Here is a 24,151-nt window from a genome sequence, read left to right as displayed (position 1 = left end):
ATTAAAGGCATATTTCTGTTTTGTCTTGATTGTCAGTAAATTTTTAAATTTAAATAAAAGTTACCTCAATTACTAATGTCTCATTTGTGGGTCCTGTAGCAGTGAGGCTCTCCGGGCGATTATAGGGCCTTTTGTAATCAAACATCGTGCCGGCAAATGAGTGCCTGCCAGGCCAGTCAACAGTCCAGTGTCCATTGAGGTAGTATTTCCGATTAGAGTTTCTAACTGATAGGTAGGAATTGGAGCTGTTTAACTCATGCACACGAATACTCCGGGCACCAGCTGGAATTACTACAACACTGTAATACTCTGTTAAAGCAAGTACAAAACATGATAAAATGTTAGCAAATTCATCAGTTTATCTAATGTTAGATTTGTCAAAACATAATAATATTAGATATTGCAAAGTAATTGTCAAGAAATCAGTCCTTCATTAATTTATCATTCCGAAGATGTCTGGTAAAGACTGAACAGCACAGTTCAATTAGTATAGTACTCCTTTCATTTTAAACCTAGAACTTAGCAACAAAGATATTAAAAACACTGAGTATCATTGCAGGTTGCTTTTCTTGACTGACATGATGCAGAGAACATTCTCCATGTATGGATTTATTTATTTATCCACAAATGGATTTATTATATAAAGTTCTGAAATTCCAAGTTCAAATTCACATCTTATTGGCAGAATAATACAAAGAAAGAGACATAATCTAACCCTGGATACATACGATTCGTATAGTGCTGTTTGTTGTATTGGCCTTTGTAGATTTTGCAAGTTGAGTTATTCCCTTTACAAATCCCACAAGCATCTGCAACTGCAGTAGAACCCAATACCTGGTCACATCCAACTCGCTAAAAGGAAAATAAAATTAGCCATATATAGTATTCATCATATTAAAGGTATCATGACAAAAAAATCACATTTCTTTAAAAGAACACCTTTTGGAGGTCAGAAACAGATATATTCCCTCCTGCGGTCATGCTATGGAATGAGTCTACACTTCATTTCAGCAGAAATTGTCACTTACAAATAAAGTTAACATAAACTGCCTTATTATATGGTTTAGTCAAAAACAATTACATTGAAGTTAGAAATTTAGAGAAATAACTGGAGTCAATTAAAACAGTTAAGAAGCAGATGAAGAAATTTATTTACCATCGTTTGCTAATATTTTCCCTAGACATAAAACAGAGTGTATACTTCGATACAGTGTTTACTGACACCTTTTTATATATTTTGTGTCTGAAATGTAAAGTTCTGTAGTTATAGATTACTCTATATGAGCTTTTTAGAGCACTATACCATATGGTTCTTCACTATTACTTAATTCTTACTTTTTATTACCATTCACAGCATTAATTTATTACATAGTTTAGGTATAAACTATACAGTATATTCCACCCCAAAACATCTTAAAAATTCTTGCTAAACAAAATTACATCCCAACACCCAAATCTTATCTTTTACAACATGGGAGTTTCCACAGATGCTAATGAAATACAAATGGAGTGTGGATAATATTGAATTTCTCTCATTGGACAACCAAAACTGACAATTATATACAATATGATATCTTTATATACATGGTTACCTCACAAATTCCATCAATGCACACATTGGAACTGTCCTGTGAGCACAAAGTTCCATCTTTAACTTTACTGGAGAGGGCAAAGAAGAAGTCAAAGCCCTCTGCATAGCAGTACAGTTTGCATATATCATGTTCTGTGGTTAACAAAAGAAATAAACAATAAGCATGCTGTTTAGTATATCATACAAAGTAACAAAGGATCCTAGAAGAATAAAATGTTAACAAAACATTGCTTGAAACAATTTATTGTCTTATGCTATGATGATGCTCCTAGAATAAAACATTTCAAGCAAAAACCCTTAATCCATTTGAAAAACATAACAATATACAGTATCTATAATTTGTACATAAATAAAGCTCTAACATTAAAGTTGTTTTTTTAATTATGGTGACAGTTTGCTTTTGTTTCATTTCACCATTAGGAAAGAATACCTACCTTCAACACGAGCATACGGTTTCCACTTGTAGTACCAGCCTCTGAACTGCTGGCTGTTGTACTCGGCACACTGTTGGGCTCGGAAGTCAACACTACCTGGAGGGCAGGGGTGAGTATTGCAAAGCTTGTATGCACGAGAAGAACCTTCACAGAACTTTCCTCCATACATTGGCCTGGTTGAAAGAGTAAGAACAATCAAAAACACTGCTCTGAAGGTTTTTTCGAAATCATGTCGAAGTGGTGTTCCAGGTTGGTCCTCACCATTTAAGGATATTGATCCTCATGCTGCAAGATCAGTTGTGAGTCAGGTCACCCATTAAACATCACAACGCTTACTCTGTAATCCAAAAAGTACACTTGCCCTCTCATAATTGTCTGAAATAGTGATTCTTCACACGACAAGGCAGAGATGAAAATTAAGGCTTCCATTCATCAGTCACAGATTCTAGTTGTGTCAATTATTTTATTATTTGCCAGCGGCCTCTTGTGTTCACTGCCTATCCAATATAAAACAACCATTTTGTCTTGGATTTGAGATTTCCTGTTGGAGCTTCTGTAAGGACTACCGTAAAAGTGAAGGAAAGGAAGTACCACAGAAATTACAATCAACAGTTAACAAATATAATTTATGCAAAGGGTATGGATAATCTGAAGTAAATGTTTTTGGTTGCAGGAATTAGGCTTAATTTAGCATTCAGAAAAAAATATCAATATCTTAACTCATTGCTCAATCTTTATTTATTATCACTAGGCATTTTGTGACCATCTATGGTCCATCTGACATAAAGGAAATGCTTGTTTCCCAGGTTTTTGACATCCAAATGGCTTTCACAGTTAATTGTTGGGTAGGAAGAAACTTCTGCAGGTGTGTATCCTGAGGCACTCAAGCTCTAAATCCCTTGCAAGGCCAATTTCAATCCCTCTAATAAGACACAAATTAACCTCCTGCTGGGTTCCATTTGTAACTAATTTAATGTGATGTTTGACAAGATCTTGGCATCACAGGCCAGGAATACAATGAACAACAGCAAAACCAAAATATTGTAAAATGCTAACAATTCTATTTTGAATTTTATGCATAAGAAAGCATCTTAGGTGTCTCAAAGTCGTTGGTGAAAAAACAAAACAACGTCTATCAGTCACATTCAGCCATCACATTTAGTTTAAAGTTTTGTACTTCAAAAATCATATGAACAACATTTAAAAAGGTTTGCCATTATAAAAGTAAAATTGCATATAATGTCATGAGACAGGACGGAGTGGTGGTGCATTGGTGCCTTGAAGCACTGGGATCCTGGGTTTAATTCCAGACCTGGACTGCTACAGTATCTACATGGAGTTTCTATGGGTTTCATGGACCTCCTCCCACAGTCTAGAGCCATACCAGTATTACTTTCTGGGAAAAGTGGCCCTGGTGTGAGTGTGTGCATGTTTGTGTCGTGTGTGCCCTGCGATAGACTGGCCTCCTGTCCAGTGTGCGCCTTGCCTGTGCCCATTGCTTGCTGGAAGAAAGGTGTTACCTTGGATTCGTGCACTGTCTCTCCCGATAGGTGACTCCTATTCCACAGCTTCTAGAGCACCCAGACCAAGGTGACCAGTCTGACCAAAGACCATGCACAGGCTGGGGGCCTTCATCTCCATACTTCACACACTGGCCACGGCGACACCACTAAAAATAAAATACTATCTTACATACAAACTGATTTAAACTGGACTCTTATACATAACATCATAACACTGAAAAATTCAGCACAGTATACATTAATGTTCTACTAACTGGGCTGACTACACAAGGAAAACTACAAGGAAGTGGACAGAATATAATTAATACTTTAAAGTCTTTTTCATTTGAGGCAAAACTGTTGTATTTTATTATTATTTATAATATTTCCGGAAATGCTGAGTGTCTTTCTGATGATTCTCCTCTCCACCCTTTAACGTTATATAAAATTCTATTTTTCTAGTATGTACAGTAATTGATAAAAAATGATCAATTTTTGGCATAGAATTTTCTTTAACATCCTGTTATACAGATGTAAACAATCAGATAATGAGATGGTTAAAATACTTTTGTTGTGACCTTTACACATAATAAACAGAATGTTATTTTCCACTTAATCCTCCACTGCCATACAGTATATGTTCTCTTTCTTAACAAGACAAACACATATGGCTACATCATGTTAAGGCATTGTTTTTATTTTTCGTTGTTTATTCACTTAATGAATGTTATTAGCACTCTAAACAGTTTTTTATAAAACATTTCTGTATTGTGAAATTTCCTTAAAAAGCAAATATCATGTTATAGCAGAACATGCTATAATATAATTAACTGCATGTTGTACTACTGTACTTAATTTACTTTGCCTGAAAACAGGTTGTTGGTAATTTCTGTAAGGGTATGTCATTACTTAAGCACTTTGGGTTGAACAGGGGTCAGGAAGGATTAAGCTAGGAGTCAGATATCAAACATTGCGTCAAACAGTCATCTTGCATTTTTAGACCCAAACGTGGAAAGAAAGCTGATTTCTGAAAACTTAACCAGGTGTAACAATGGTATACTTTAGTTCACTTTGTTCTTTCCTTTCATTTAAAATTAAGAAGCATTTTCAGTAGCTGTTTTCCTATAGTTCTAGTTATGGTAATAAAAATGCAAACAGCAAAAAACCACAGACAGAACACATAATTTGCAGTATATTACAAACATATTTTGCTATCTATTGTATATAAAACATTCTGTCTAGTGTAATGAAAAGGCAGTAACATTAATATATATTATAATAGTAATAATAATACAGACATATAGATCCCAATGATCTTTATGATGTACAGTACATGATCCTCTCCATTGTACTGAGAAGTACACTATAGTACAATCAGTATAATTAGAGCTTTTAATCATTCCTTTAACCAAAAGCAAAATAAATGACTATAAGAACAAACAAGAGCTTGAAATTAAGTTTATCTTCAGGATGTCCAAAAATTTCCTCTCACCAGCTCAGGCCCACAGGCTGTGCCTTCAGCTGCAGGCATGAACTTGGTCTCGCATTTCCTGCCAATCCGATGGCACCACAAAGCTTTACAAATATCCTGCACAATTAAAACAAACAAACAAACAAACAAACAAACAAACAAACAAACAAACAAACAAACAAACAAACAAACAAACAAACAAACAAACATAATTACTTCTGTTGATGTATATTAAAACACATCATTATAGAATTATTAAACAGCGTGGGAGAACATGGTCATTAGTGCTTTTGCCTTGCAGCTTCAGTGTCCTGGTGTTGATTCTGCCTTTTGGTGTACCTGTTTGTGTGTTTGCCTGTACTGGTTGCACGAATGGATGGTTTAAACCGCAATTCAACTACCAGTTATACTTTTGTCTTACTGTGAGCAAATGTCTGAAATGGCACCAAAAAGTATTTGTGCTGAAGCTTATAAATGTGCTGATCATACAGACCATCAGGCACTTACAGTACCGCTGCAGGCCTAAAACTAAGTGGCAATAAAAACTGCCTTTCTTCAGGCCAACCTTGTAAAGACATAAACTAATTGAATCAGTTTCTTGGCCATAGTAGTGACAACATTTTTTTTCTTAATCTTATTGTTATAAACGTTTGTCTCTGACTTTTACAATGAAATACACAGCTAGATTCATTCTGTATAGGTGCTTTGAACAGAGTCCTTGACTTCTTCTGGTAAATCTTGAATGGCAGGACACTTACAACTACATTGACCTCACACATATTGTGGAATTGTGTCTATCTGATTACACATAATGATTTTCTGTACCCATAGTTAACGAAATGTGAGTAAAATGCACTTAGCTTAGTTTAACATATTTTTGTCTTTATTAAATTACAATATGATCAAATGTGGTAAGATGTATTGATAGTGTATTGTGCTGAAATATACGAATTCTTACACTACTCAGTGCAAACTGGAATTAATACATTGCAAATTTTACAGTTCAGTAACTGTCTTCACTGTGAGCTGCCTTAATTAATTTTTGGTTCTGAAGGCCATTTCTGCATTGGCAGCTGATTGAGCTCTTGTATTTATAGCTACATTGACAGCATGCCCATCTTGTCACTGGACAGTCTTGGCTCTATTACCATTTACTGTCACTAAAATTAAGTTAAGCTTGTTGAGTAACACACCAGTGCCTCCTTACAGTCTTCTCTTTCATATGTAAGCTTTTTTCTTGAAGGTGGAGGAAAGGAATATGCTGTTTATTCTGAATTTCAGGACAGTTAAAAAGGAATGTGTAGATTTGGTTATGTACAAGTTACATTTGAGCACAGCTAGATACATTGGGCAATGTGATGTGAGGTTTGAGTTGAGAGCTGTTTCAGCATGTACAGTAGGCTTCAAAGGAGTATGTACAGGTCAAATCTACACTGCTAAATGGAAAGAAAAAAACAATGTTTCAGCTATGAAGCTTTTTTAAGTATTGAGGCTTTTTAATTTTTTTTTCTGCTTTTCAACTTACTGTACAATCAACCTCTACTTGTACTAATGTAACAAGATATAATCCTGTAAACTGAACAAGACAAGTACAAACTGAAGTCCATGAAGAGTTCTAAGTTTAGTCATAGTTATACTTAAAGGTCTAAACTTATGAGTGTGAGAGGAAATCAAGTTTAAAATTAGCAGTCAGACACCTAGACGACCCAACTATACTAAAGGTTATGAGTCTGTCTAAAACCTAGTATCACATATCTGTTACTAAAAAATTGAGGAGAAGGACAGGTTTAATAATCACATTAAGCTATACAAAGATGAGTTAATATAATTCTCTTTAATCTCTTTTAACCTACTTGATCATGATTTTATGTTTTTGTCATGCTCACTGATTATTCCTGCAAAACTGACTCTTCAACATTACATTTCTTAAATGAGGAACTGAATTAGGGACATTAATCAGCATTACACACGCAATCACAAATCTGCTTCAAAGTGTTGTGGGTTGCTTCTTAAGCTCTTCCAAAACAAAATTCCCAATGTAATTTGTTTGAAGAAAAATCTTAAGCAATCATAATATAATCAGAAGTAGTGAAACACACAGAACACACATAAGGGTTATTACCTGTCAACTCAAGCATGTAACCACACTGGCTCAGAACTTAATGAAACTTACTTAATGCTAAGTCATGAAGAGAAAAAAATAATACACTGCTCCTAATTTTCTCCTTTTAACTAACAGTACTGCTAAATACCAATAGAGTTTGAGCAAAGATGTAACGTTCTTGAGTGAGTTGATGGGATGAGATAACTCAGGGTGCAACAAGAAAGAAAAATCTACTCAACATGAATTGATTTTAAAGAGCAATAAAACAACTAAAGAACAATAGACATTTTTAATTTATAATTAATTATTTATTGAATGTGATTGTAGGAAAACATTTTTTCCCTCACTTGCACTAAGAATCAAGAAATAAGAATCATGAGCCTTCTTCTTTTTTATTCTTCTTCTTTTTTATGTAATAAAGATTCAGTAATTCTCCAGTGTTTAAAACAACTTAGATGTGGGCAATGGAAACTGTTCCAGCTGAGTTTCCCATTGGCAAGTATTCAATTTCTATTTGGTATAGTTACCCCAAAGGCCTTCTGCAATTCTATAGTAATTTTCCAGTGTTTATGACAGTACTTATAGAATAGCATAAATAGCAAACATTCTCTACATTATCAGCCATCTCAGGAGAAATAAAATACTACAAGCACAAACATGTAACTGAACAAAATATGATATTAGTTTTTGAAACTACTTTTTTGTGGGACTATCCTATTTAAAGTTGAAGTTGTTAGCAGCTCCTGTAATAAAAATATGCCTAGAAAATGCCTCTTTTGTCTCTAAAAAAAGGTGCAGCAAAAGTGCATAAAAGAAAGATTGATTACATATCCTGGATTATTCATATGCAAGAACCACTAGCTGTTGGGTACAAAATGTTCTTCCATAATTTTTGGCTTGAAATCTGTTTTTATTTTCTATTTCTATCCTTATTGTACACTTCAACCTAATGATTTATTTGTACTTTTTAGATTTGTTTGTATTTTTTGTTAAATTTAAGAGATTAAAACTTTTGATTTTTGTTGTCAGCGCATACTAGCTACAGTATTTAAAGGTGAAAAAGACATAAGCAGAAATTCAACAGGTAGACAGGTGTTTTTTTTTTTTGCCAAGAACTTTAGTGCAATTGCTTTCAAACTGCTTGACTCCAAGGGAGATCAGCACCATCAGATCCCCCTCAATTGAGCTGAGACAACCTTTTTGGTTTTATACCTGTCAAATCAAACCATTTTGGGGGTCCAACTGAACTCTGATTTGAATTCTGCTCTCCTAAGAAACTAGGTATAAAAGCCCTCACACAAAAGAGAGGAGACAGGTTGCAAGTGGGAAATTCAGCCAAGAAAGGAAACCAAAAAGTAGTCGATTCATCAGACCTTAATACAATACAATTTCAGAAATTACTATGGCTAAATTACAGCCAATCAACAAATAATTCCCTGAGAATTATCATTTTCATTTAGATGGCAATGAAAGACATCTTTCATATTTGAACTTATTCCTTGTGCTCCCCTGGCATTTAATTAGAACCGTCAATAATTTGTTCAAATCACAAGGCCTCCTAGCACCTCTAACAGATTTGTTAGACTCATGGTTGTCTACTTGCCTTTTTGAACTCCAATTTGCAGAGCTTGGCTTTCTCTCCAAACTGCCACTTGCACTGTGTGTCAGCATCATACAGCTCTCCTGGCAGCTTCTCTGGATACTTATACTCCTTCACCGATTTTGGCTCATCTGCAAGACAGGTGGCCTGGGCAGAGCTGAAACAACAGGAAAAATGTTCATCACAGTGACTCTGAAATCCTGATCTTTAAATTCTTTTTTCATTGTATCTTAAATAAAGTGATTGCTTCTGCATACATATTATATGTCATTACTAACCATAGAACCATTTGGATTTAAAATGCAATTCAGCTCCTATGCAGACTCCTCGTGTATTTAGAAAGGAGGAATATTCAGGTGGTATTGGATGTTCTTCCACTACTACTGGTTTGTAACGGCAATGTAAACTCTTATTTACTTAACTGACCAGTAAATAACTTTAACTCTAAGTGGAGAAAAGTACATAAAAAGTGTAGAATCAAAATTAATTTAAAAAATCCATGATTAATTTAGATTATTTCCTTATTCATGTATAATAGCAATTTAAGCAATCACAAAGTTGATTGTACCATAATTTTTCTGTACATCGCCTTCTTTTTTTGTTAAGTTTATTTATGTGATGCCCTGGCAGTATTAATTTTGCTACATACTACAGGAAGACTGTAATGATTTATAGTTTCATACATCCAGTCTGGTTTCAATTATCCTGAAAATACATCTACGTTCACAATATGAAAGCGCATCTGGTAACCACTTGTAGAAATCAGTTACTGAGGAATAGTATCCAAGGTCTGAGACTACAGACTACAGCATGTTCTTATGTAGTCCTTTATTGAGGTCTCTTTTAGGAATATTCAAAGAGTAGAAAATGTTTGCATAAAACAATAATCTAAAAGCTTTACTTTTAATCAGTGTTGCTTTTAATCAGTGTTAAAAATCTCTTATAAAACAATATGGAAGAAATGGCCAAATCTGCTTCTAAGCCATTTGTCTCAGAATTGAGTCTCAAATTTAACATTAAGAGTTTAAGTGAATTCTGGATTGAAATGTATAGTTTAAAGATATTTAAAGATAAAAGGGAAATAAATAAAAATGAAATACAGGTTGGAGAGATTCAAAAGGTAGACAAGTATACATCTTTTCAAATGAATTTAAACTATCGTTACTTGAATGCACTTTGTAATGAATTCCCTAATAGCTAAGTAATATGTAAGTAAGTGACAGACCAAATACTATGTTCACTAATTATTGGGAAAGCAAAATAAAATTGTTATTTTTGCTTTACAATCAAGCAATTTGAATTTCTGAGCATTAGATTAATACAAATTACAAATTAATACAGACACAATATAACAATACATTTTGTGTTATTTTTTATTAATTCCATACATAAGTTTATGTAGTAAATTCTTGTAAGTCATATTACAAGAAAAACAATCTGAGAGTTCAACCCAGTGATTTCAAGTGACCATATGTATTGGGGCACATTCACTTTAAGGACATTTCAGAGTGTAAAAGTCAGTATTTGGCTGCACATCCCATTTGAGGTAATAACTGCATGAAGTCTACAACCCACTGAGCTCACCAAACTCTCTGTGTAATCATTCGAGACACTTTGCCAAGCCTTTGCTTCAGCCACTTTGAGTTCTTGCCTATTCTTGGGGTGTTCCAACTTCTTCGGTATGTAAAATGCATGCTCGGGATTTAAATCTAAAAATTGACTTGGCCAGTCTAAGATTACACTTTTTCTCCTGATGAACATCTTGGTTTGAATTGGTCATATGCATTGGGTCATTGTCATGCTGCACGGTGAAGTGCTGTAGAAGTGTTTTCTTCTACATGACATTACCATTAACATGCTTCAGGATTTGCTTGGAAGTAAAAAATATAACACAAACGTTTTATGGACAGATAAACCTGAGATAAACCTTTAACAAAGTGAGTAAAGGGTTAATGTAAAGTGAAGAAAAGGAACTACAGATACAGTACTCTAAACAATACTACTTTATCTGTATAGCATGGTGGAAGCTACCTGTGGAACGGACTTTCTTGCCTGTACTGATTTTATAAGTAATGATGGCAGCAGAATGAATTATGACGTTTACAGAAACATTTTGTCTGCATTTGTAGAAGAAAATACTTCTATGATATTTTTATTCAGTGAAATTTACAATGAAAGTGAACGTGACCAAATACTTACAGTCACTTGAAATCAATGGGTTGAAGTTATGATTTTATTCTAATACGATATCCAACATGATATTCCAATACGTTTGAAAACACTGTGTTTGTCCTGAATAAAAAGGTCTATTAAGCAAATTATGTCTTTTAATGGAGCCTTAGTTACACAGACAGCATGTCTGCCTAGTCATTAGACAACCACATTTTGAATCCTGCTTGCAGTATTATAAAGCTTGCTCTGCTGTCTGCAAATAATTTGGATTTTTGAAAAGAAAGACTAATTGCTAATTTTGGGCTGTGCAATTTCATTTTATGCTGAAATACTGTGCACAACATTTTAATTAAAGGCAAAGTGATTTAACATCATAAACACGTTTCATAAAAGCCACATTAAATGATGGAATTGACTTAAATTTGATTTAGTTTGACAGAAGTACCAGAAAAAAATAATTAACCTGCACTGAATATGATTAGGGATAACAACCCATTGCAATCTGGAAAGTGCATATGTTGCAACTTCCAAATGAATATTGGAAATAAACATATTCTACACAGTATTTGTAATTGAGACACCATTGTTGGCTATCCTTAGGCAAAAAAATCCAATATTAGAGTTTGCATTCTGTTTAAAGTGCAAAAGCTAAATGAATACAATTGGGCTTTAATCTATTGTGTATTCTATTAATTTCCAAGCTACCCAACTCCATAGAACTTTTATTATTCATGCCTGGAGACACAAAGTTTCCACAGGAATTTTTTTTTGATGAATTTAAAAGTCCTTTTGATTAATACAGGATTCCATTATTGTTGCAAAAGATTATAATAGCCTGATTCACATTACAGAAGTAGAAAAAATGAAAATCAACTGCTCCATTACTTTTACTGCTTTAGATTAGTTAACTCCAAGAAATAATTACTTGAGAATGTACAGTAGTTCAGTTTTATTTTACTTATTCATTTTACTACTATATTAGTTATGAGTAATACACTGTTGTTTTAACTTTAATTTTTGTTTTCCTTTTATAACTTTTATATTCCAAAAAAAGCTCAGTTTATGCAGAGTGAACAGGTACAAGTGTATTGAACAATCGTTTTATGTTGTACTAAATATTATTAAACATCACACAGCTGTCTTTGAGCTTTGTGAATGATTTTCAAAAGTAGTTTGAGAATATACACAGCATATACTTATCTAAAATAACTTAAAAAGTAGTACAGACAACTAGAATTACGAAACAAAATACTTTTGAAGTACTGTAGCTTATGGATAAATCATCTTAACCCATGTTTTCCACCCTAAACAGGAGAAGTAACAAAACATTGACATGATTATGATTTTTATTTTTGTGGAGCCTCATTACAATATTCATCCTAACCTCTACTCTACGATCATATATTTATTATCATATACAGGTATATTTAATAAATAATACAGTATATACATTAATATAGGCAATAAGACATACTGTATAGGCAATAAAGCAGATAAAGCAAAAAGCTTGGCAAACGGGACCCTATTTAAAACCACAAATATGGTATCATAACATAAACTAGTAAATAAGAAGAATCTGGGAATGGTAATTACTATGAAGTCATGGCCCATTAATAACTTACTTGAGGAATTAATGTGTCGCCACAAGCTAGCGATAGGATACTTCACAGTTAATATAACACATTGGTAAATTTAGTGGTTTAGGAAGCCTATCTTATTACACAGACAGTCATTCAGACACTGGCTGTAATACAAGACAAACTGGAGAAGTATAGAAAGCATGACAGCTGAATGTTCCCCAGTGCCACCTATATAAAACTGTACTGCATATTATCTGCTTTTAAAGATGAGTCTAATGTCTGGACCTTTACTGAGTTAACCAAAGGGACAGGTTTATGACCAAATAATATTTGGGCTTGGCTTTTGCTACGTCTACATGATGTAAATAATTTATCTACAGAAGGCACTCTCAGTTTCCTTCAATGAAATTTTTTTTCTATAGTTTTCCTATAAGTCAGCAGTACAGAGTGCCACTGTTATCTATTGGAGGAGTTAAGCATGATACATATGACAGCCTTTGAGTTCTTGGAAGAAACAAAATAAAATACTTCACTGCATTGTGATCATTACAAACTCCATCAGCAAGGGAGAATTAAAAAAAATGCAATCACCAATTTTAAACAACACTTGGTACTTTGCCTGAATAATTGAGTTGTTTACACACTTGTGCAAGAGAATGTTTCTTGGATAAATGACCAATAATACTGTACGTTTTAAAACATGGTCAACAATGGGTATTCACAAAACTGGTACAGAGTTTGAAAAACAGAAAGAAGTGAAGTACCTTAGAAATCTATTGAGATATTGTCGACTGCAGTCAGACCAGGAGAAGATTCCATTGTGCCCAGCCAATGTTGGGGACATGATGTTACCTTCAGATTTCTTGCACACATTTCCTTCACCATCATGAATCATCCCAAAACTGTAAAATACAAGGTATTATGATGTTACATACTGAGGTGCATAGATTTTGCTTGTTTTTAATTTCTTACTCGTATCCTATTACATTGGCTATCATTGCTTCTCTCTAAAATGGGATTTACTAGGAAGTCCTGTGACGGAACACAGGCTTGCTCATGATTGATCTGCTGTTTTTTAGGACTGTATCTTTCTTAACAGGGAAAATTGGATCTCGGAGGTGACTATATTGAACAGAGTGTAAAATGAACTGCAGTGGAACAATTGCTGTATGTTGACTTCATAAGCATTCACCCTTTTGCTACCACAAAACTAAATCAGTTTGAGTGCACAACATTACATTGCCAAGTCACACAATTAGCTGAGAGGCCTCTGTCTATGTGCAAAAATAGTGGTTCACATGATTTAAGAATGAACACAGCCACATGTGTAATACAGTATATCCTGTCTAAAGTTCTACAACTATGCTTACTAGCAATAATATTCTCAATTTTTACTCTAGTCAGAGAGGGGACTAACCAGCCTAAGAGTCACAACAGTGTAGTGAACTGTGCTAAAGAAAATTCATCAATTTTATAAAGATGAAATTAGAGGAAAATCCCAGATGGTATAAACTACTAAATGGAATCTTTCTTCAAGGGGATTCAACAACTTGTTCACAAAATATTAAAGCCTTATCACCACAGAGTCTCTGCCAACAAATAGCCTTTGTGAGACGCTTTAACCAAATACATACAGTGTACAGTAACTGTTCTGCAAAAAAATTTACAGTATTTCCTTCAAGCTTCTATGAAGTACTGAATGATTTGTGTTTCCTTTTCTGCAAATATTATTAGATAAATTAAAATATGAATTACTTATGTCCTGATTCATGTGCAATAGTGAAGGCCAGCCCAAGTCCAGTATCCTCATTTATGGTACAGCTGCGGTATTTACTACACATCCCACTGATTGGTGCAAAACCTGAAAAACATGAGATAAAAGAATTCACTTTGATGGGTTTTGAAACATTTATATGTAGCATAAATATCTAAAAGATGTCTGTTTTAATTCCAGAGTATATTGTGCATCAGTTCTAGATTCTATCCTTTATGTTTTAAATGTATTTGTTCATAAAATAATAATACGACAGGGACACAACTACAGTATAAATAAACTCTAACTAAACTATGCAAGACATCACATAATGTGAACATCATTTGGGGACACTAGATGCTTCCAACATCTATACAATGTATTATGCTATTTGTAGTCATACAGTATTTTAAGGGCCTAAAAAATGTAATATTAACATTGAAATGCTTGTACAAACTAACCTGAACAGTACAAATGTTTCCCTGTAAACCTGTTACAGACTTCAGTCTATGGGATACACAAAAATTCCCACATATTATACAAATGCTGAGTAGATATTAGACTAGATTCTAGACAAGAACAAAGAACATTGTTTCACTTTTTGCACTTACTAAAGATTCAATACAAGGTCTTGGTAAAAAATCTTTAGCTTTTATTTAACCCTTGAAATCTTTCTTTAAAATAAATATACTTTACTGGTATTGTTCCAGTTTCTTGAATACATCATATGATGTATCCTTTCTTTGTATTGTATAAAAATTGTCTATAAAGGATAATAGTGATTTTAAGCAAGTGCCAAAAGATGCTTTTTTCTGACTTTACCCATTTCTGAAAATCCCACAGCTTGCTTTCATTAGATGGACAAAACAGCAGCAATTCAGAACACCTGTACTTTTAGTCAGCTGCAGAGCTAAATGTTAATGGATTAAAGACTTTAAAACAACAGAACCTTTCAAGAACACATGCTCAGACTGGGACAGAAAAACCGCCTGAGAACTTGGCCTGGGTAAAGAACTGAACAGCACCGCTGTTTTCTAACAAGTGCTCAGATAGCTTAAGTATCCTCAGAGCAGATGAACATTAGTCTTTAATCTTATCTGAAGGACAGGACCTCCACTGGTGAAATCCTTATTACTCCCCATCCTTAACACATCTGCAGCTTACACAACACATGCCTTACTGGGGTCTCAATAGGTGACGTATTTCCTAGTTTTTATACCATAGCAGAGCCTGAAACATTAAACTACAAATTGTGAATATGTATTGTTTATGACGTTCTGGCAAATCATTAAAACTGTAAATCCTAAATTTGGCTCAGGACTTCGTAATCTGCATCAGTGCAATTGAGAATATCCTTTGTTCTTTTCCAAAGATTTTTAATAAGGCACTTATACACTCATCCATCACTCTACAAGGGATGTATTAACTTTTGCTATTACAAAGTGCTTATTTCACTACCTGTTTTTCACTGTACAAAGCCATTTTCACTAGCTCTTCCATTGTGATGTTGCTTATTAATTTTTATTATGGGATATGATCATTATTTTTAACACCGTATCAGCACAATATGTCGCACTGCTCCAGTCACTACAAAAGCAAAGAAAATAAAGAAACTATTTCCCTTGGCTATTAAACTTGAAGTGATAGCAAGAACCAAAAAAGGCAGGGAGTCAAAAGAAATTTGCATTGCCTTGAACTTAGATGTTCAACTGTTTACAGTTTTTACAGATTATATTTATGGTATCAACTAATGTACAGTACACGTGCTAAATGAGATAATTATCAAAAATATTCAGTACTGTTCTGATTTTGACAATTCAGTATGATTAAAGAAATAATGAGAAATATTGGGATATTTTCTAGACTTTGGGCTTGAGTTGAAAGCTTTTATATGTAAGTTTGTCGGGAACGAATTACCTTTGTAAACCAAGTGATGTTTTTACATATTTATTAAACATTCATTCAGACTACTAAATGTTTTTGTGAAGTACCAATGTTTACATCTATGGCTTCATATACAGTACCTTGGATAAGTATTCAGACCCTTGCACAGTTTTCACATTGTTCTGCTTTAACACTTGCATCCACAAATAAATTAATATTCATTGTATACAAGCTTTACTCTACCCATTCAAAGCAAAAACAATGAAAAAGAAATAAGTAGGTAATTAATATGAATGAAAAATGGAAAAGCCAGGATTGCATAAGTTTCAAACCTATGGTAAATGTACAGTGAATTGCACAAAATTACCTTAATGAGCCAGAATCCCTGTCACTGGCCTTCTGTGACAAGGGTGGAGCCCAAAAAATGATCATAAGTGATCACAAAGAGATGACGAAGAATGTAAAAAAGATTACAAATGAGAGGAGGCCATGTGGACCATCTAGCCTGTTAGGTCATGAGAAGTAACTTGACCCAAGGTCTCATCCAGCTTTTTCTTGAAAGAATCCAGGGGATCAGCTTCAACAGTCATGTGAAAAGCAACTCAGCTATGTTGCTTCGTGATAATTTAAGATAATTATTTTGGGATCCACCTGTCACAGAAGGCTAGTTACAGGGATTCGTCAAAACTAACTCAGTAATTAGAAGATGGCAAAAAGATCATCAATGTTCTTATTGTTCTATAGATGTCTCCCAGAGCCATAGGATTCCTTCTGTGGTGTCAAGGACCCGAGCAGCAGACGGTTCCATTTGAGCAACATTAGACAAGGTCAGGGCCCACTGGCACAAGGGAAAAAAGTGTGGTGGCTGCCAAGGGTATACAATCATTCCTTTGGTGGCAGTAATGCCAGCCAACCACACATATTTCTATGAAAAAGATAAAAGATAGGCGTCATTATTCAGCAGCAGGACGAAAGGGTAGAAAAGAATACTCCACTTCAATACTATACAAAATATCACACATGCCCTTCTTCCACCAGAACATCTGTGCATTCCTAGACCATATGGAAAAGTGTTCCTGTGGGTCCTGGGAACACAGCCTTTACTTCAGGGAGTCAGTAAAATGAATTCGAAGTTATTTCTGAGGGGTAAAATAGGTTCTCTGAATTAAGTTCAATGAGATTAACTGGTCCAGGGTTTCATGCAAAATTCAGATTACTCCACATAGTATTCCAGGAGATGCTCTCTTCTAGCATTGATAAGTTTCTTTGCAACTATCACTGATTTTCAATAAAGAATAAAGCAAGTACCTTTTCATGTCCTTATTTCAAGCACAGACTTAACTATGAAGAATGAGGAGATCTTTCAAAGCAAGTAAGGGATAAATAAAGCATGGATCAGGAGAAGGGTACAAAAATACAGATGTCTTTGAATGTTGTGTGAGTACAGTCTAGTTAACTATCAAGAAATAGAAGATACTGTAAATCATATCAAACCCAACTCTCCAAACTGAACAATAAGGAAAGAAGGAAACTGGTGAGGGATACCACTGTGAGGCCAACAACAACTTTGAAAGAGTTGTTTGGATCAGTGGAGATGGAATCAGTCAACAATATTCAGAACACTTAACAAAACTAGCCTGTATGGCAGAGTGCACAAAGCAACCCATCACTACAAAATACACCATCTCAAAGCCCTCATGGAGTCTTCAGGCTTTGTGATCCTGCAAAACTGTGGGAAACAGTGTTATGATCACTTGAGATTAAATGTGTACATTTCATTTGATGCTGGCCCAACACAGCACATCTCCCAGTCAACACCATCCCTGCACAAACACAGTGTTAGCAGCATCATGCTAAGGGGATGTTTCTCCTCACTAGGGACAAGAGTGCCAATTTGAAGGAAAATTGATTGAAGAATGTGCAGGCAAAGGCTAGGGGAAAATCTGTTTTACTCTGCTAAACTGGCACAAAACAATCACCTTTCAATAGAATAATGCTCTAAAACAGCACTTGAGTGACTTAAGAGGTAAATGTCTCTGTGTGAGCAGTCAAAGTCATGACTTGAATTACATTGACAATTTGCGGAAAGACTTGAAAACTGCTGTCCATGAGTGATTCCCAGGCAACCTGAGTGAGCTTGAACAAATCTGCAAATAAGAATGGGCAAAGACTGCATCAAGTCAATGTAGAAAGTGGTACAGATCTAACCAAAAGGACCTGTGGCTGTAACTGCTGCCTAAGGTGCTTCCACCAAATATTGAGTTTGATGGTTTGAATACTTATTCATTTTTTCTCTATAGTCTTTGCTGACATTTAATATAACTTATCTTACCCTTAAAAGTCTTCAGTTTGAGTGTTTTAAACATTAAATGTGGGTGCATCATTTTGTAATTGCACAAAATGGGATAGGAAGAGTATGAATACTTTTGCAAGACACTATACTGTACATATTGTACTGTAGATGTATTCTGATGTCTCTGAATATACACATGGAACCCTGTAATTTAAATGTCTTACTTTACAGGTTTTAGAGATGGTGTAAATTTAGTGTACAAAATTGAAGACTAGAAAAGAGATGGGAAGAGTTTATGAACAACAAATTTGTTCATTTTCTATACATCTGAAGAATTGTTGTATGCAAATATCCTGAAGCAAATGGTTTTTAGTTATCCTCTTTTTCAGTCTTAACAATCTGACGGATGTTTTGAACAAAAAAGAAGTGCCAAATTTCAGACTCTCTAAAAATATTCCTTAAATATAAGAAAATCGAATGTGGTGGAGACCGGTAAAATACATAGTGAGACTTAATTTCTCAAATCCTGTAGGTTTACCTAGAGTATCACAAGGCTCATTCTTCCAAGAGCAGATGTCAAGTCCAGTCAGTAAGATGGCATGATCATGGCGTTTGCCTTCCTTCCCACTGAGACCAGACTGCCACTGACAGAAGCTGTTCAAAGTGTGGTCGGCATGGTGATTGATGACCAGTCCAGTCTAACATATCCCCGACCACCAGGAGGAGGAAATCAGAAACAAGAAAAGGAAGAGATTGGAGACATTTCAAAGACTTTTCCTTATTTGACCTTATAAGAGACGCAGAAACAAACATGGCAGGTTGTGACCCACGGCACGTTTTGCCTTAAGACATCAAATGGTACTTAGCATATTCATAAAGATAAGTGAGGGCATGGAACATTAAGCATTCATTTGCACTAAATATAATTAAAACCAAGAACCAACCAATTGGGACAAAAATAAAGTAGTACATTTTTCACATTCCACACTCAATGGTTCTCTTAGAAAATTAAATTAAAATTAGCCAAGGTGTACAAAAAACAAACATAAAATTTTCTCCACACCCACTACCAACTCCCATTCAATTATTCCTGAACTCTAAATTGCCTGGATGGATTCCAGCCAACTATACACCAGTGATTAAACAAGGTTCCATACTGAGTGATTTGAAGTGTCACTTTGAAGTACATGGAGATATTCAGCTAGCACCTCAGAACTAAGAGTCTAGCACATATTGTTTCAAATGAAACTATCCCTTGTAACCAAACTTCATTAAATAATAAAAAAATGGCAAACATATTTTTAAATGATTTAATAAAGATCAAGTTGTTATACACTACAACATCCTGTTTAATTAAATTTGGCATGAATTGGCAGCAAACACAAATAATTTAGATGTGTATGACTCACAGTAGCGATACATTAACTATTAAAGTCTTGTTGGTGAATTAATAAAACCTTTAAAAAAACAGTATCAGCGTGTTTCAAATACAAAATGTATACCTCATATGACAGCTTTGAAACACAATGTTCAATAAGAGAATACAATATATAGGCATTTGAAAAACAGTTATTATTATAATAAACAGAGATCAGATTAAAAAACGTCCGTATAAGCACAACTGAAAATTACAAAACCAGCTCTTGATGTCATGTTTGTTTTTATTTACCATGGGACTTCTTAAGGTATACCTTTACATGAATAGAAGCCTACCACATCAGTTTGGTATTTGATTATATACATATATGTTTCATTATATACTGTACATATCTTAATATACATTAATTTAAAATAAATCTGACAAATAACTGGACAGATGAGGTATATAAGCCTATTTATTAGAATGTGTTTGCCTTGGGCACAAAGATTAAATGTAATAAAATGAAAATTTGAAGTACTTTTCTGTCAAAATACAGATAGAGTACATACCTGATCTTCTTCAAGAAGAATTAGGCCTACTATTACAATGTTAATGTTTCCTCCTATTGTGCCATCTTTGAACAGGGCAGACACCTTGGAGACACAAGAAAGTAAAAAAGTAAAAACATTTTTGCCTAACATAGAAAAATATTAAAATAGACCTCAAACAGAGAGAAGTTAGAGAGAAGTCTATCATTGTGAATTAGACCAAATGAGCATGTCCCTTCACTAATGTATTTTACCCCTATATGCATACAGTATGTGCTGTATGGCAGCAAAAATATAGTACATATGTATAAGTACATATACTGTAAAGTGAGGAACAAGGTCAGTGCATGGAATGCTTTCAAAATTAGCATACGATGGGACTTTTTCATTGCAAAGGCAGAATTAACTCCAACGTCTTTATGAGCAGAAAGTCCACAGTGTTCTCCGAAAGGCACAGCTACCTAAAACTCACAGCTACACAGAAACAGCCACATCATTTTTTTAAACAAAATGGATTCAAACTATGCTCTGACAAGCAGTGTTCAATACAAATATGTTTTTTGTGAATGATAAAAAACACAAAGTGTAAAAATACATGCGAATTTGTGCAATTTGAGACCTTTCATTTTCAGTTTGATAAAACACCACCTGGGCAAACATATATTAGGATTGCATGATTAAATTAATTAATTAATGTTTTGTATTTTGAGCCCCATTATTTTGTATGCCTTCATTGAAAATAAATAATTGCCTAACTTTAAATCAATCACTTAGGTTTTGGGTTGAATGGTATATTGGTATAAGTATAAGTATATTGTTATACTAGGTTATACTCAAATACCCCAGATATTAATTCCTCTTAGAACTCCCTGACTTCCATAGTTTAGAGCACTGATAGGCACTGCTGGTCCCGGAGGACCACAATGTCTTCTGGTTTTCAGTTCTGTTTGTACACCTAATGACTTGATTTGAATCAAAGTAAAATAATTTGTCACTCACTTGCCCAAATGTCTGTAAAATACTGTGATGTGAAATGAGTACATATAGTACTTCATAATCCTTCACTATTATTTGCACCAGTACATAACTCAGCAAAGTTACTCTGACATATTAAATGGCCCACACACTTCCTCAGAGATTCCTCAGGGTATTTCAGAATTTTTTAAGAGGACCACTTTTCAACTGCATGTCCAACCTTGTAATCCCACACAATTGTTAATGCTGTGAATATGCTTCTTTTGATTTGAACTGTGTAATATCCAGAATGATGTTTAAAGGTAGTCTAGTAGTTTTACACATTTAGTAACTAAATTGATTAGATTGACATATGTTTATGTTAGTTAATACATGTATAACAACTACAGTCTGTATCAAATAGTGTCCACACATAAACTTGAACTTGAACACTTAAACATACGAGATACATACAGTATGAAACCAAGGCACAATTTGAAATAATAATAAAAAACAGTTATCTTACCATATTCAGTATCGTCAGTACATAAGTAGTGATATTTTCCCTTCCATGATTTTCCATCATCTTTTTGTCTACTACCACCAGGGTCTCAACATTCATCTTCTGAGATCCCTGAGACTTGAACATAACAGCCCGTTTGTGCCTAGTTATATATTTATATTCATCTGGCAAGATGTATATGTCCTGCTCTGGAGGCTTGGGCATGTCTGTTTAATAGAAACAAATAATTCAACCTGTTAAGAAGCACAGGGAAAATAAGAAAGCACAATTTCATCGTAAATACCAATATCTTTCTAAGAAATTCTTGGCAAGTAAACAAATAAAATATGTAGCAGAAAATTTGGAAACCCAATGAGGGAATACTTTTTGAATAATAATACTTAGGTAGTTGAATATATTTGAAAAACATAAAATTAAAAACGAGCATTGCTTATTTTCCTTTAGATGGATTACAGCACTGCAGTATAGACAGCTCTCCGGATCAGCCTTTGTTAGCTTAATTCCTCCCTTCAAAGAGTGCTCTTTTTTGTGACCCTGCTTCATTGATTTTCATGATAAGAAGAGAGTTTAACTGGAATTTAGCCCAATCGGTTTAGTTTCCCAGACAAAACAATGCCTTGACCAAATCCCTCAAAACACAAGAGGAGGCATGTAAAAAGTTTAGCAGTTTATAGAATATAAAATAAAAAAACAAATAACAATACATTTGGGGGTTGGCATGGTATAAATATTATGATATTCCAGACTTATTAGTTTTGTATTATTTTTTCAAATTAAAATGTAATGAAAATATTTAATACATCTTTAATTAAAACAGAACAGTTGGAAGAAATTACATTTACAAACAAAACTGAATGGAAATGGAAATCACGTCCACCTACGCACAAAATTATTTTGTATACTTAATGCACTACTTCAAGAGTTCATTGTTTATTGTCATTTTTGAAAATGTTTTAAAGAAAATCCTAACCAGTTTAGAGGAGTCAAACCTTGAAACAGGTTATGTCAAACCTATAGATATAGAAATTAATCAATATGTGCTGCTTATCAAGGGAACCAATGCCTTTGTGCAACTGGTATGTTAGAGCCACACTTCAGGTAGACTTCCCAGGACTTCTTAATAGGATTCCTGGAATTATTGCGAGATAGGAATGTAACCAGTTTGCCTTTGATGATCCACTTGTGAACATGGATTATCTGCGATGTTTTGGTATCTAGGGCCCAGAGACCACCAAGTGGTGTATGAAGAGACATGGGCTTTTCCAGGATTCAGGAAAAGAATGGTACAAAATTCCACAAGACAACATCTGCAACATGATGCTAAGTATGCGTTACAGATATACAGTACTATATGCATTGTATTGCTTCCAATAGCAATCACACAATTGTCTGTGACTTTAAGACTATAAGACCTGTTGATTAGACTTGTTGTTGACAAATGTTAATCTGCATGATTAATTTACCTGCCACATTCAATCAATTCACATTTTCCTGATGATTTTTGAACCAGTTTGCAAATTTGTTACTGTTATAGGTTTATTTTGATGCTCGTTATACATTAAAGATGAGAGAAAATGTGTAATTCAAACCAAACCTGGCCGCTGTCATCTGCATGAATCTGTGTGTCATAAAACAAAGTTCATTCATTAACACTACTGACAAGCAATAAAGAGACGTCTTGGGAATAAGAAGAAGGCCCTTACATACATTTCTTGCGCCTTCCACAGTAATGCTGCTTTTGCCTTCTCCCATGCTTGTAGTCATTATGAAGATGGTGATGGTGATGTTCTCTGCTGTGGCCTTGAGGTCTATCAACCATTATGACTTCATTGTCTGCTGCGTGCTTGTTGGTCTCTACAGACCTCTTGTAAAGGATATGAGGCTGATGGCTGGCAGATGCAGTGTAGTTTTCATTCAAGGCAAGATGCTGAGGTAGAGGCTTCAAGAAATAGTCCGTATTCTGTGTCCTGATCAAACCTGACTAGAAAAAAAAAGTGTATTAACTCCATATGGCAAAAGTAATTGTTCTTGAGTACTTTTTTCCAGTATTGGCAATGATAGTATTGTTTTATGAAATGAGCTTGAGGGCCAAATGCCCTCTACACTATTGCAAATTCTATGTTCTTTAGTACAGTATCTCACTTCCTTTCATGTTATTATTCCACCCATCTACCCATCATCTAACTGAGTTATCCAATACAGAGTTGCGGGGAAGCCACAGCCTATCCCAGCAAGCAACAGTTGCAAAGTAGGATACATCCTGGATAGGATGCCAGTCCATCATAGAACACACAAAGACACAGGCATGCACTCACTCACACCAGGTCTAATTTTCCCAGAAGCCAGTTCACCTAACAGTATGTCTTTGGACAGTGGGAGGAA

At 34.5% G+C, this 24,151-nt stretch overlaps 1 protein-coding gene and 1 long non-coding RNA gene across 2 annotated transcripts in view; one reads left to right on the top strand and one right to left on the bottom strand.

The window, feature by feature from the left end:
• LOC148651138 (uncharacterized) overlaps positions 1 to 24,151 on the top strand; it is a 102,414-nt gene that overhangs the window by 35,674 nt on the left and 42,589 nt on the right. The window contains exon 2 of the long non-coding RNA XR_015925670.1: positions 2,012 to 2,134. This is a non-coding gene — a long non-coding RNA (uncharacterized LOC148651138). The remainder of the gene's footprint in view (positions 1 to 2,011; positions 2,135 to 24,151) is intronic.
• adamts16 (ADAM metallopeptidase with thrombospondin type 1 motif, 16) overlaps positions 1 to 24,151 on the bottom strand; it is a 73,949-nt gene that overhangs the window by 26,133 nt on the left and 23,665 nt on the right. The window contains exons 4-16 of the mRNA XM_088601047.1: positions 23,477 to 23,750; positions 21,773 to 21,975; positions 20,314 to 20,397; positions 18,923 to 19,082; positions 14,210 to 14,315; positions 13,219 to 13,356; positions 8,706 to 8,859; positions 5,020 to 5,115; positions 3,546 to 3,694; positions 2,026 to 2,198; positions 1,593 to 1,723; positions 729 to 852; positions 65 to 309 (exon numbers count right to left, since the gene is read on the bottom strand). Coding sequence (XP_088457173.1) covers positions 65 to 309; positions 729 to 852; positions 1,593 to 1,723; positions 2,026 to 2,198; positions 3,546 to 3,694; positions 5,020 to 5,115; positions 8,706 to 8,859; positions 13,219 to 13,356; positions 14,210 to 14,315; positions 18,923 to 19,082; positions 20,314 to 20,397; positions 21,773 to 21,975; positions 23,477 to 23,750 — 2,037 coding nt within the window. The remainder of the gene's footprint in view (positions 1 to 64; positions 310 to 728; positions 853 to 1,592; positions 1,724 to 2,025; positions 2,199 to 3,545; positions 3,695 to 5,019; positions 5,116 to 8,705; positions 8,860 to 13,218; positions 13,357 to 14,209; positions 14,316 to 18,922; positions 19,083 to 20,313; positions 20,398 to 21,772; positions 21,976 to 23,476; positions 23,751 to 24,151) is intronic.

Source organism: Lepisosteus platostomus, chromosome 12 (assembly GCF_059453375.1).
Source record: "Lepisosteus platostomus isolate fLepPlt1 chromosome 12, fLepPlt1.hap1, whole genome shotgun sequence".
Lineage (NCBI taxonomy): Eukaryota > Metazoa > Chordata > Actinopteri > Semionotiformes > Lepisosteidae > Lepisosteus > Lepisosteus platostomus.
Note: the sequence above shows the minus strand (reverse complement) of the source record. Positions and strands in the feature narration are given on the sequence as shown.